Source organism: Myotis myotis, unplaced genomic scaffold (genome assembly GCF_014108235.1).
Source record: "Myotis myotis isolate mMyoMyo1 unplaced genomic scaffold, mMyoMyo1.p scaffold_m19_p_1, whole genome shotgun sequence".
In the NCBI taxonomy this organism is placed as follows: Eukaryota; Metazoa; Chordata; class Mammalia; order Chiroptera; family Vespertilionidae; genus Myotis; species Myotis myotis.
This window is the reverse complement of record NW_023416313.1, coordinates 8,139,932-8,153,856: the sequence shown is the minus strand read 5'-3', so window position 1 is coordinate 8,153,856 and position 13,925 is coordinate 8,139,932. Positions and strand designations below refer to the sequence as shown.

At 44.3% G+C, this 13,925-nt stretch overlaps 1 protein-coding gene across 9 annotated transcripts in view; it reads left to right on the top strand.

Moving 5' to 3' along the window:
* LDB2 (LIM domain binding 2) overlaps positions 1–12,953 on the top strand; it is a 321,749-nt gene extending 308,796 nt beyond the window's left edge. Inside the window, exons 6-9 of one of the 9 annotated variants that reach the window (XM_036329460.1) lie at positions 2,198–2,321; positions 5,936–6,087; positions 8,578–8,720; positions 11,615–11,723. In XM_036329460.1, coding sequence (XP_036185353.1) covers positions 2,198–2,321; positions 5,936–6,087; positions 8,578–8,682 — 381 coding nt within the window. In that variant the 3' untranslated portion in view covers positions 8,683–8,720; positions 11,615–11,723. Of the gene's footprint in view, positions 1–2,197; positions 2,322–5,935; positions 6,088–8,577; positions 8,721–11,355 lie in introns of those variants that run through there. The other 8 variants (XM_036329432.1, XM_036329423.1, XM_036329452.1 and 5 more) reach the window with 8 other exon arrangements.
* The last annotated feature ends 972 nt before the right edge of the window (positions 12,954–13,925 follow it).

The window sequence follows — 13,925 nt, the reverse complement described above, 5'->3', positions numbered from 1 at the left end:
AATAAATCCTTGGGATTAGCATCTGAAAAAAAAAAAAAAGTGTTGCCCAAAACCCAGAGAGGAAAGGCCCTGGGAAAAAGAAAGATAGAGAGCTCATGGGTTCTCACAATAAATGCGGCTCTCCCATTTCCTAGCATGTCCGATGCTCCTAGGTCTTGAGACCTGTAAACACTGGATAGTGTTTGTTCTTAGTGGGTTTACGTCTTGTGAAGGGAGCTTGGCACATTTGAAGGACAGGGACTGTGTTGGTCTCATCATTGTGTCCCTGGCCCCTAACAGAGTGCCTGACACTTGGAAAGAAGTTCAGAGAATGCTTTGATTTAAGTAGTGTAAATGGAGTTTGTTTTGTGATCAGTGCTGTACATGCAAATACATAATCATAATGTCTACTATTTGTCTACATATTATGTCAAATTCTCACAACAACATCAAGATGGGTGTTGTTTTGCAGGTGAAACTGACACCCAGCACTAGTGGGTGGCTTACCCAAAGACACACACCTAATGACAGAGTCAAAATCTACACTAGACCTCTCGGCTTCCCAGTCCATGCTTGTTCCACTCCATCCCGGAGCTTTCTATCCATCATTAGCTCATTTCTCAAGAATGGGGACTAGACTAAAAGGAAATGGTTTAGAAAACCTTTTAAGGTTTGTTTTTGTTTTGTTTTGTTTTTTCATTAAAATAAAATGTTTTCCCAGTCCTTAGACTTTCTCTGAAAGTGTTTCTTATTCTCCTAGATCCGTGATTGGCAAACTGCAGCTCACGAGCCACATGCGGCTCTTTGTCCCCTTGAGTGTGGCTCTTCCACAAAATACCACGTGCGGGCGCACATGTACAGTGCGATTGAAACTTCGTGGCCTGTGCGCAGAAGTCGGTATTTTGTGGAAAAGCCACACTCAAGGGGCCAAAGAGCCGCATGTGGCTCGAGAGCCGCAGTTTGCCGACCACTGTCCTAGATTAGATGCAAACCTTGTCTGACCCTGTCTGAATCTAGGAGTGGTTCTTCTTGGATGGACAATCCATTCCTAGATTGATTTGTACAGGTGACTGTAGAATCCGTCACTCTGTTTGGTCCCAGCGTCAGTGGCTGGGGAAGAAGTAACTTTATAATCAAGGTGAAGTGGGCACTAACCAGGAAGAGGGAGGGAAGAACTCCAGGGAGAGGGGACCCAGCAGAAAAAAAGCAACGGGGCCTCTAAGGCAGTGTTCAAGGTGAAGAACAGCAGAAGGGAAGGGGGTAGAGAGGGCTGATGAGGGTGGAGGTTGCAGGTGTGTCTTTCATAAAACATGGTTCTTCCCCATGGGCAGGCACATTGCCAATGTTTGTATCACTCCATCTCAGCAGCCATGGAGGCCTCATTCCAAGTTGCGGTCTTTCTCCTCTTAGATACTCTCAATGCAGTGGTATTCTGATAAGCTTCCAACTGAGAAGGAATTCAGAAAGTCCAAGGCAATCCGAAATGGATTTACCTCCTTGTTTCACTCATTAATCTTTGTCATCAGATATCTTGGACTAAAGGAAAGCTGAATAAATGTAACCAAAGGGGACCACGCATGCAGAACCACCGAGAAAGCTGCCACCCTGAACAAATGCCAGAATATGTTACTGACATTATCATCATGTGTAAAATACAAATGAGTGCATAAAAAAATTAGTGCTCATCAGGGGCCTTTGTAAGGATTGGGATCAAAAACAGGACCTGTAGTTGCCATTGTGTTCTTTCAAATTTCAAAGATGGCTTTCACTGCCACATCATCTCCATAAACTTGCATTGTAACTCGCAGTGGGTGGTTTTACAAACAGGGACAGCAACAGAGTAGAAATTTGAGCCTGCTGTGCTGCAAGGCAGAGAGCTTTTTTCTTTAACAGGATCACTTGATTTCAGAACAGAGTTGCATATATCCGCCCAACTGTCTGGACAGACTGTGTGTGTGTGTGTGTGTGTGTGTGTGTGTGTGTGTGTGTGTGTGTGAATCACATTCAGCTATGATGTGACATTGTAAATGATAGTAAATTAAGTGGGTTTCATCAAATATTGGTAATATTTCTTTTCCCCAAAACTTGTATAGAGAAAATCAAAACCAGGGGAAGAAAAGTACTCTTAAGCTTCCTAATTGATTCCAGCTGCTCACATTATTTATTGCAAATAATATTATCAAGTAGTGAAATGCCCACGCCTTTGAACTTCTTGCAGTTGTGTGTAATACTGGAGCCAATGCAGGAACTGATGTCGAGACACAAAACTTACAACCTCAGTCCACGAGACTGCCTGAAGACCTGCCTGTTCCAGAAGTGGCAGCGGATGGTGGCTCCGCCAGGTACGACCTCGGTCTTCACTCTCCCGCTAACTGCATTTTCTGTGGCTTCTGCTGAGGGTGAGGAGAAGTGAAAAGGAAGGAAGTGATTGTACATTTATCAGGAGAAGGAGTTTACTTGGGATATTCTGACCATGATTTTGGACTTAGAGACAATAAATGGGTGAAGGACAAACATGCGTAGGAGTCGTCCACTATCTGCTCATTTGCCAGACTAGGACCTGAGACCCAGAGAGGTAAACTGATTTATTTAATGTTACTAAGATCTTTGGCAACACTGAAGTCAGATCCCAGGGTTCCTGGCTCTCAATTCAGTAGTTATTCCACTGAATAAGACTGTGGGCTTCTCATGGCCTACTGTTATGCTGGTACTTTTTTATGAAATGACAGAAATTATAAAAAATGGAGGGAGGCCCGGCCAGCATGGCTCAGTGCTCGAGTGTCAACCTATGAACCAGGAGGTCACAGTTTGATTCCTTGTCAGGGTACATGCCTTGGTTGCTGGCTTGATCCCCAGTGTGGGGCATGCAGGAGGCAGCCGATCCATGATTCTCTTTCATCATTGATGTTTCTATCTCTCTCTCCCTCTCCCTTCTGCTCTTCAATCAATAAAAATATATTATAAAAATGGAGGGAGGAAGAAAAGAAGGGAGGAAGAAGAAGAGAAGGAAGGAAATATTTTTCTGGTTTAAGGGTACTCTGACCATGAAGAGAATACATGAAAGAGTCCATTCGCCTCACAGCCCTAGAATGCAGTGGAGATAATAGAGTCTCCTGCTGGGGTTCTGAAATTACTGCTTCAAGTCAGCATTCATTGTCTTTCTATCTGATACATTTTCATTCCCAGGCATGTGTTCAGCCTCATTAATTATAAAAGCAAAATGTTTCCATTTGCTAAAGATTATTTTTAAAGAATAATTATTAACACAAGGCATATAGGTTTCTGAATCACAAAATATAATGGTCAGCTTCCATTGGTAATTGGCCAAGGATTTTAGATAAAATGAACATAGATATAACTATGTACATATTTAGGAAGTCAAGAAAATGAGCATTATTTTACAAAGAATAGTTGCATTCCCATCTTGGGGAATTTTACAGATTTAGAACATTAATGTTTTAAAATATATTTTTATTGACTTCAGAGAGAAAGGGAGAGGGAGAGAGAAATAGAAATATCAATGATGAGAGAATCATTGATTGGCTGCCTCTTGCACACCCCACACTGGATATCGAGCCTGCAACCCATGCATGTGCCCTGACTGGGAATTGAACTGTGACTTCCTCATAGGTCAACACTCAACCACTGAGCCACGCTGGCCAAGCTAGAACATTAAGTTTTTAATATATAACATGGGCTTCAATTGGCCTCATTTTGTCTTTCAATATCAATAAGTCTTTATGAAAAAAAAAATTCCACTCACTTAATGTTTTGAACATCTATATTTTCCAACATATGATTATATACCTCTATATTATACATTAATTCAGTCATTTATTCAATAACTAGAGGCCCGGTGCATGACATATGTGCCCGGGGGGGCAGGGGGTGGGTTGTCCCTCAGCCTGGCCTGTGCCCTCTTGCAGTCCGGGACCCTTTGTGGGATGTCCACTGAGAGGTTCTTAGCGCTGCTGCAGAGGTGGGAGAGGCTCCCGCCACCACTGCTGTGCTCGTCAGCTGTGAGCCTGGCTTCTGGCTGAGTGGCACTCCCCCTGTGGGAGCTCACTGGCCACCAGGGGGCAGCTCCTGCATTGAGCGTCTGGTGATCAGTGCACATTATAGCGACCGGTCATTCTGCAATTTGGTCTATTTGCATATTAACCATTTATTATATAGGATTTTTTATTGAGCCCCTAATAGGTGCCAGGCATTGCTTCAACGACTGGGGTCACAACACTGAATAAAAGTCCTAGTCCCAGCCCTCACAGACCTTCCACTGAATCCTCACCTTATAACCTTATGAGGTATTTATTGTTATTCCCATTGTATGTAATGGGATCTGGCATGTAAGTTTGCCAAAATCAGTTTCATGATTAATCAATGAAGGAGGCCTGTGTCACAATAGGTTTTATGTCTCCCAAGTCCATGACTCTATTACTAAATTATATTTCCTCCAAATTTTGTGAAGAAAATATAGATTTTTTAAAGTATCAGATTTCAGTTCTTGAGGTCAAAAGAAAAAGATGCTTGTCAGGGGAAACCTGGATATTTGCTTGACTTTAGAATATGCTACTCGTCTCTTCTCCACCCCATGATCAATTCTATTCCCTTGTTTTCATAACCTTCAGAAAAAGCACCCATAGCTCTCTATAAATAAATATTTGGGCCCTTTGATGAAAATATCTGAATATAAGATACAAAATATTTATGAAAGAAAAATGATATATAATTAGGACCATAATCCTCTTCTTCATCAAAAATCATGAATAACTTGATAGACTAAACCATCTTTGCAATGAGCCTTAAAGGAGGTCCCCCCATCATCCATCAGAAAATGCTACAAGGCATTTGGGTTCAGTATGGCTCAGGCTTATCTTCTCTCCATCAGAGTTGAGTCTATAGTAGGGTTAGCAAAAAAGATGCTCTCACCGGCCATTTCCAACTTATTTAGTCACTGCCTAGAAAAGGCTTTCAAAAAATTCTCATTTACAAGACAAAGTTATACTATTACCTAGTATATTACCTAGTTAATATGAAGTGTTATGAATATAAAATAATTTTGACATAGTAAACACTAAAAATAGAAAATAAATATGGAAATACTGAGTAATACTCAGTACATAATAAATGAATAAATAATATTCCTCTTACCACACATTACCATGAGTCCATATATTTTCATTAAGGTGCTACTCATCCTTCGGGTGTAAAATATTTCTATTTCTAAATAGGCCTTCTTCAAAAGATCTAGCTTCCCTTCATTAATATGCTACCTATATCATACTAAGTTGTGTTTTGTTTTGTTTTTTTCAGAAATTTTGAAATTAGTAGCATCCTTTAAATATCAGGGTCTAATCCATGGAACTTGGGAACCTTACTAACTTGGGACTCCCTCAGTTTTGCATTCATGGCTAATAGAACTGGCACTTCCTCTACTTTTTAGTTGAACATTTCAAGGTGTAATAGAGCTGAGCTGCAATATAACACTTGGCCAGTAGTGCTGCTGTCACACACTGGCTCACTAGTATAACTAAGTTTCTACTTTTACACCTTGGAGACCCCTTTGTGATCCCAGAACCCTCCTTTTGTTATAAAGAAAAGGTTAACCGGAGGGAAAAAATGTTTTTCCCAATTTTGTAATGGTAATAATCTTTTTAATTCAACTATGAAAGGAATATTTGTAGCTCACCCCTAAAATATATTACTAGATTAAAGGCATATATAAAATTAGAAATAACAATTAGATACAAATCATTTTATCTAGCTACAAAGAAGTTGTACAGATCTCATGCTAAAAATCAGCCAACAGCTGACTCCCTTCACTTTTTGTAAAGTTAAAATAAATGGATAAAAATGTAGAGAGTCAACTCTTTTCCATTTATAAAAACAGCTGCAGAGGGACAGGGTCTGATGGTTGCCCTGGACTTGATTCTCCTTCCATTTTTCCATATTGCAGCAGAACCCACACGGCAACCGACAACAAAGCGGAGAAAAAGGAAAAACTCCACCAGCAGCACGTCCAACAGCAGCGCTGGGAACACCACAAACAGCACTGGGAGCAAGAAGAAGACGCCGGCCGCCAACCTGAGTCTGTCCAGTCAGGTACCTGTAAGTCTCGCTTTCCTTTTAGGCCCGAAATCCTGCCTTTGCCTGTCTTCCAAGTCCAGGGGCCCAGGTTCAAGTCTCTTTTAGCTGCTGTTACATCCTGGGCAGGCTGGGATGGGGGAGGGGAGGCAGGACTGGGTTTGGGATGGGAGGGAGGAAGTCTAGCCTGGAAACCTTCCCCTGCAGACTGCAGACTGGGAATTGGAAAGGAACATTAAGAGTCTGTGCTCCAATGGGACCTGAATTAAAAAGCCGTCAGAATCACAGACAGGAGATATGTCACTTAAGGTTTAATTAAAATATCACTTAGCAGGCATGCCTGGTGGTGTGTAAGGGGCTCTTGGCACCATCACCGGAGACCCTGTGCTGCCCTGGAAAGCAGCCCCTGGCTCTCAGGCTTCTTGTTGTAATTTGACTGGGCCTCCCCGACATGGGCGCCCCTCTCATTCTGAGACCTTGGTAATTAACGCAGCCACAGAAAGTGCAGTGGAGTGGATTTCACTTTACCGATTTCCCTAGCCCAAGGAAGGGTCAGTCCCTGGTTTGGCCTCCACTCCCTTGACCTCTAGACCCCTGTCTTTCGTTTCTGGGTCTTGACAAAGGAAATGGGCCACTTGGAAGGGGGCTTCTTTGAACACCAAAGCTGATCGCTGAGGGGCGTTCCCAGATCGTACAAGCTGTACAGGACCCTTCTCCATCTTCTCTCATTTCTTTCCCAATTCTGTCCCTTCTGCCTAATTTCTTCCAAATTCCTCAGCCTGGTAGTATGAGATCATTTATCGCCGTTAAATTTATATGTTCCTTTATGCATGTGCTGTCTCTTCACCACCCCCACAGTTCTGTGTGGGCTGTCTTCCTCTGCCACCTGTGCCACATCACCCTCGGCGGGGGTTTGACTGTCAGTTGAGTCCCAACACTTTCCTAGTGCTTTACGGACATCCTCTGGACTCCATGTCTGCGGAAATGTTCCCCATCTCTGCGGAAATGTTCCCCATCTCTTACTACTTCCCTCAACCAATAGAAGTTCCCCTTTCCCTTTTTCTCGCTCCCCCACTCTCCCTTCTGGTCTGCTGTCCTCACTCTTCATGTCCTGATTGTGCTCCTTCTCTCTCCAGGAGAGAATAGACCTTTCTTTCACCATGATTCTCTGCTTCTAAATGTGTCCTTCAAACTTGTCCCCCACTCATTCTTACTCACCTTCCATCGGTCAGTTCTCTTTGGCTGAAACCAAGCCCATCTCTACCTGAGAATTACCTGGGGGGCTGGGACCCTGCCATCGTCCACAAACAGAGGGTGTGGTTTGTATTTTTTAGAAGGAAATGGTCATGGAGAGAGTGGCTAGCCTGTGAGGAAAGTACTGTTTCAGTTTTAAGACCACAGTCCTTAGGTAATGCCAGACTTACCTCTGGACTTTGAGCTGAGCTATCGCCACCTAAAGAGTCAGAGGAGAAAATATCAAAGGAGAAAAGCAGAGTCTTTTTATGAAGGTACCAATAAGCTATTCCCACTCTGGGTTTAATTGGAAAATGACCGGGTATAAATAAATCAAATATCCGCATAAGTAGTTAATTTATTCACCCAGTACTAGAGTTTTAGAAACCAATATTTGTTAGTTTCCTCTAATAAATGAAAAAGCACAGTGGCTGCAAGAATTCAGATCAGTTCAACAAATAATATCTGAGTTCCTACTGTGTGCCCCACACTATACCAAGTATTGACAATACCAAGATTAAAAAACAAACAAGCAAACATGTCATTAAAGAACTCAACATCTAACCGAGGGATGGCCAAGAGGTTCCCTCTCCCCTGCTCTGTCTCCTGGTGTTAGCTCACAGGGCACAGGATTGAGGATTCTGAGGCCTGGGCTGGGTTTGGTGGGCCATCCATTCGGCTATAGAGCAGCAACATACATGTGCATTTTGACAAACCTGGCCTGTTCAGAATCATTTTGATTTTACTTTAAAGAGCTCCTGGTTTATTTCGCTCCATCATGCTCCTGGCCTCCAATCAACAAATGGATCTTAGTGGAAGATACCAGTGTCCAGAGGATTTTTAATGAGTTGAGACCCTCTGAGCTTTGTGAGAACAGTGCACGTGTTGGAAAGTGAGGATAGAATTTCAGCCCTATCCCCACACTATGCCATTAAAGATGTTTTAATTATGTAAAACTTACAGACGGGCACAAGAGGCAGGGGAGGCAACCAGGTTAGGAAAAGATGCAAACTTCCGTGTGTACTCTAATTGAATAGATGTTAAATGGTGAGCATTGGCTTGTAGTGACCACATCTCGTAACCCTGTCTACCAAATCACCAACAGTTTTACTGCTTAGAAACACAATCTGCAGACGTGGCAGCCTCGTCCAAAGGCACGAACAGATTCGGTGTGCCACCACGACCGCAGCCGTGGTCCACATGGCTGCTGTGGCAGCAGCGGGCGTGTCTGGCGAGGACTAGGGTTTAATCCTTGGATTCTGCTTCTCACTCCATGAGCAGGGGCTAGGAGCCATCCCGAACTGCAGCCTCAACCCTGGGAGGGATGGAGACCTGTGTCATTCAACAGCAGTGACCCCTTCTGGCCAATTTAAGGAGAAGCATTGAGGGGCCCTGAAAGGAGTCACTTCCAGTCCTCCTCAGAGGTTGGTGGTCCTTGCACGGGGGATTGATTAGTGAGAAGATGTGACGTGGGCAAAAGCTGGTGGCACCTCCAGGCCTCTGACGAGGAGCCGAGGGCATATGGGTTACTCTCAGCTGGACCAGTTTTGCCTCCTGGGGACACACAGATAGCAGAGATGGGAAGGAAATGCAACTCTTATTGAATGTCGGGGGGGATTTTTAAAGATGTGGAGGGTGGGGAAAATGGTGCCAACATCCCCTAGTTTGAGGCCGCCCAGAACATGCCTTATGTCTCTGTCCACTTTGCGTGAGGATAACTCATCAGGATGGCTTGGGTAGAGAACCACTAGCCTCCTCTAGAGGTTTAGAGAAACCAGAGTGAGATGTGTGCCTAAGTGGCCTCTTCTAGAGCTTGCCATCTATTAATCACACATACACACACACACACACACACACACACACACATCCACATGTGATTATGTATCTGGCAAAGGCTATTTCTTACCATCAGTAAGGCAGCAGTGGCATCTCTCTGACATTTAGACAGCTTAAAAATATCTGTGGCTGGGCATCTTTTCCAGCTGTTCTTAGAACAGAGATCCACCAAACATATGACACGCCTATATCAGCCCCATTTCAAGTGATTCAAATCACTATTTTCATAGTACTTTTCTTGAATGGCTGTTATTTTCAGTTACAATGAAGGCATCTGGAGTGTTGGGAACTTTTCCCCTAATATCACGTTGAACTTGGCTTCTTATTTTTCTCTGCTTTTCCAGTTATGCTTACTTACGTCCCCCCCCCCCCCCCACCTCTCCTGATAATCTCACACTCACAATACTAATGCACACCCATGAAGTGGGTTCTAACCTTTTTCTCCTGCCCGGTGACACCTCACACATGCATTTTCCAAGCTCTTCAACAAAGCGTGCTGCATGTTAAGTCATGAAATGAGGTTACCCCTTGTTTCATTCTCTGCCCGGTCTTGCCCTATTCTTTCCACCTACCATTTTCCTGATCATAAGTGCCTTTTCCTACTTGCCTGTAACTAAGTGGCATCTTTTTATCCTGAACACCACCAGTGGGTCATCCGGCAGCTGCCCTGACTAACCAGATAATGTTGTCGCCTCTGTGGAGGCCACTTGTCATCTAAAACCATATCAGCTTTCTTGCCAATCACACTCTGTGCCTTTTGGGTCCTGCCTCAAGAGTCCTCCTGAGTCTCCTAACATGTTGCTATTATGTCATAAGTATGTCCTTGGAAGCACACATCTGATTATCCTGCCAGAACCTACATGGCTGTGTGTACCCAGTGTATCCATCCTTTAGACATTTACTTCATCTGAGATATTTCTCTTTAAAATCATTTTTATCAAAGCATGAGAGTGATTAGCCAGAAAACACAGTTTGGAAGCCTATTGATTATCTCCCCATAGTTCTGGGGCAGTCAACCCATCAATCAAACAAGATTTTCCATTCCAAAATAATCCAGGGGTAATTAAGGGATTTGTTTCATTGGCATCTTCAACAATCTGAGCGCCCTCTGGACCTTCCCCTGGCCTGATCAGCAGTATTCTACTAGCCTGCCCAGGAAAGCCCTCTCTTGCACCAGTGAAGAGAAACATTTCCCAGTTGTCAAGGCATTTCATCAACTAGGCCTCCCTCTCCCTCTCCCTCTCAGGGAATGCACACTTACATCTCAAAAGCATCTGGCCCAGTCCTGCCTTTCCTGGCCTCTCGGAAGCTGAGAGCAGCTGGAGTCACTGCACTTTTAAGGGGACTATTGCTCAGAGGCTGGCCAGCAGTCTCCCCCTGGCAGGTGTCCTGTCCCATGCCCAGGTCACCCACCAGCCCCATAGGGTCCCCTTTGAACAAAGAGGCTGGAACTGTGCCCTGTGCATGTGCCCTTCTCGCCACCCTCGTGCCTCTCCAGCAGTGGCCTCCATGATGCTCCCGGCTACAGTAGGTGGCTCCCTTGTCTGCATGGAAGGACAATTTGTGCTTAAAGGAGTGATTCGATGGCGTCTTCTTGCACGCTTCCATTTCTGATGATGACCAGCTTCATCAGTGTAATTGTAACTAGCACTCTTCATCTTCCTTGTATGGCACCAGCTGGACAGAGCGGTTCTCTTCACTGCCCAGAATGGTGGCAGAGTTGCCTGTGTGGGGATAGGTGACAGGCACCATGAAATAACAGATGGTAAATTCGGGGCTTGTTGGCAATCAGCAGGTTTTTGCTAATGACTTAATTAGCTATGCAAATTGTCAAATCAGTGTGAACATTGTTTTTATCGAAAACTTTACCTAAATTAATTACCGTAATTAAGTAGCAGAATGTCAAGGATATTGGCTGCATTAAAAGGGCCTGGCTGAGTAGAGAAAAGAGAGATTCCGTCTTCAGTTAAAACATATACCGTCCTCAGGACAGAGAAAATGCCATTAGGAATGGGTTGGGTGAATATTGCAGAATCGCATCCGACCCATGTTCCCGCCTAGTTTCCAAAAGGCCTTCTTCAGAGGCCCTAAGTGGAAGTGGCGGATTTTCGGAGGTACTGACCCAGCAGAAGGTTCCTCAGCCCTCTCAAAAGTCCCCAGTGTCAGCAAGTGAAAAGCGTGGATTTTTTTAATTTTGAAAAATCCATTTTTTTATTTCTGCAGATTGCTAGCATTGCTCGCTCTCCGGTGTCAGGCTGCGCACTAAGGACATAAACTCGCGTGGTTGTTACACGTCAGGAGGCGATGTTTATTTCCTGTAGAGATCAGATATGCACCTCGGCCCCCCCGACATTGAGACTTGACCCTGTGTACAGTCCACAAGTGTGTCTGTCCCAGGTCCCCCAGCTCCTCCCACTAGTGTTTTAGGCTGAGCTTCTCTCTCCCAAGGTTTCCCTGTAATAATGTCAGCTGCTGTTCACAGGATGTGATGGTGGTAGGAGAGCCAACTCTGATGGGAGGTGAGTTTGGGGACGAGGACGAAAGGCTAATCACTAGATTAGAAAACACGCAGTATGATGCGGCCAACGGCATGGACGACGAGGAAGACTTCAACAATTCACCCGCCCTGGGAAACAGCAGCCCGTGGAACAGTAAGCCTCCCGGCACTCAAGAGACCAAATCAGAAAACCCCCCGCCCCAGGCTTCCCAGTAAGGCTGACCTGACCGGCACTGGATCCACCGTCAATAGGCCCGTGGGTGACACTCACTATTTCAGATCACTATTCACAGGAGAGAAAGGAGGAGACATAAAAAACTTTTTCACGCCGATACCTATTTCTAAACCCCAATGATCTGAGTTTCTTTCTTTCACTTTTATTTTTTGTGTCTTTGTTAACTGAGAGGATCATTCCAAATAAACTTCCATGACCCTCCCCCGGAGGCCTTCACAGGTAACATAGATCCTGGCACTGATCGTACTTAAAACAAGAGCAGATGCTAAGGCTTCTCCTGACACGGTGTTTGTTAATTTCCTTTCCCCTGCATCAGACGAAGGCCACCTCGTCAATATGCCCTCAGTGCTCAGGATCCCGTTATATGCCGAACCTAACGACAGATGACTTTTTACTATTGTAAAATATTTTCTGCTTTTTGACTTGCATCTGAGAGTTTCTTGTTTCAGTAAAAAAAAAAAAGAAAAGAAAAATATCCACTTTGGGAAAATTATTTAAATGTACCTTTTTGGCTTTTTTTCTTCACCTTTTCTTTCATTGGGTAACAGCCAAGAGGGCCCAGCAGGGTAATTTATGGGTGAGCTAATGTCCACTGGTTCTCCAGCCCACGTCGGTGCAATGGAGCCCAAGTGCTGAAACAAGAAATGTCTTTTTGTCATCAAAGTCACCACAGCAGATTTTTATGAAAGAGCGACACTTGGCCCCTTGAGAATTTATGCATTTGTAAAATTGCTGTTGATCCAAATATTTTCAAGCCATGTAATCCATTCCTTTTGTGTGCAGTTTAATAAATCTGAAACTCCTTTGTGTTTTTTATTGTATCTGAGTTGACCGTTGTTTCTTTTCATCATATATTGCTTGTATAATAATTTGTAAAGCCCTCTCCTGGTTCTTTTATGGGGATTTTTTTTTCCTTTGGGGGCAATGCCAGTGTATTTATGTGAAACTTTATAAGAGAACTAATTTTTCCATTTGCATATTAATATGTTCCTCTACACATGTAAAGACACAGTGGCTCCGTGTGTTATAAAACAGCTGTATTTTATGTATGCTTTACTGATAATTGTGCCAATAATAAACTGTGTTAACGACCAACGCAGTGAGTCTAGCTTTTTCTGAGCTCGGGCAGAGAAGTCTGTCCACAGTTGTGAGAAGCACTGAGCTGGGTTTATCGCCCAAGCTCCACATGGAGTGGAATTAGAAAACCTGTGCCATCTTGGATAAAGTCTGTTTTTTTCCCTGCCCACTGCATTGGGCAGATGCAGGAGTGCTTTTCAGTGTGGGGCACTGTGCCACTGAGGGCACACCCATGAGAAGGGAAGGGCCCGCCTGTGCCCCTGGAGGTGGCCCAATGGAAGGGCAGTGGCTTCCACAGGCTGAGCGCTTACCGTGAACCCAACAACCAACTCTATTTCAGCCAATCCTCCCGACTCCACTAAAAAGGCATGAATATCCCTATTTTTCCTAAAAGATTTGCTACAGACAGTATCGAAAATGTGCTGGAAGACATTTTTGTTAAAAGAACTTTCCTCATATTTTTCCACTTTGTACCAATGAGGAAGATGAGAGAAGAAGCCTGTTAGCATTTATTGACTGTGTATTGAGTGTCAGGCAGTTTTAATTGATCATGTCTGAATTCTGGAGAGGGGGGTTTGGAAAAGACAAGCGAAGGGAAGGTGTGTGTCTTGGGCTGGGATTTCCAGAAGCAGAGCCTGAGACCAAGATTCCAGGACACAAGATTTACTGAGGGATTGTTCTTCAGGGAGAAAAAAATATTTAAGGGAGTGAAGGGGGAAGAATAAAGAAGGTGAAGGAGCCTAGAAAAGCTGTGGACTTGGGTAGTCTTCTGCCCGGTCCATGGGGGCAGGGCTAGGAGCATAGACCTCACTGCAGAGGTCCCCCCTCCTGAGCGAGCCACCAGACTCTTGTGACCCTGAACCAGTCAGTCCCTGAGGGGCCATCCCCAGAGTGTGTGGGGGATTGTGACCTTCAGGGCGTTTCTGCAGAGAGGAGGCCAACTAGGAGGCAACAGTCATAGCATCTCAGAGAGGCTGGTCCCAG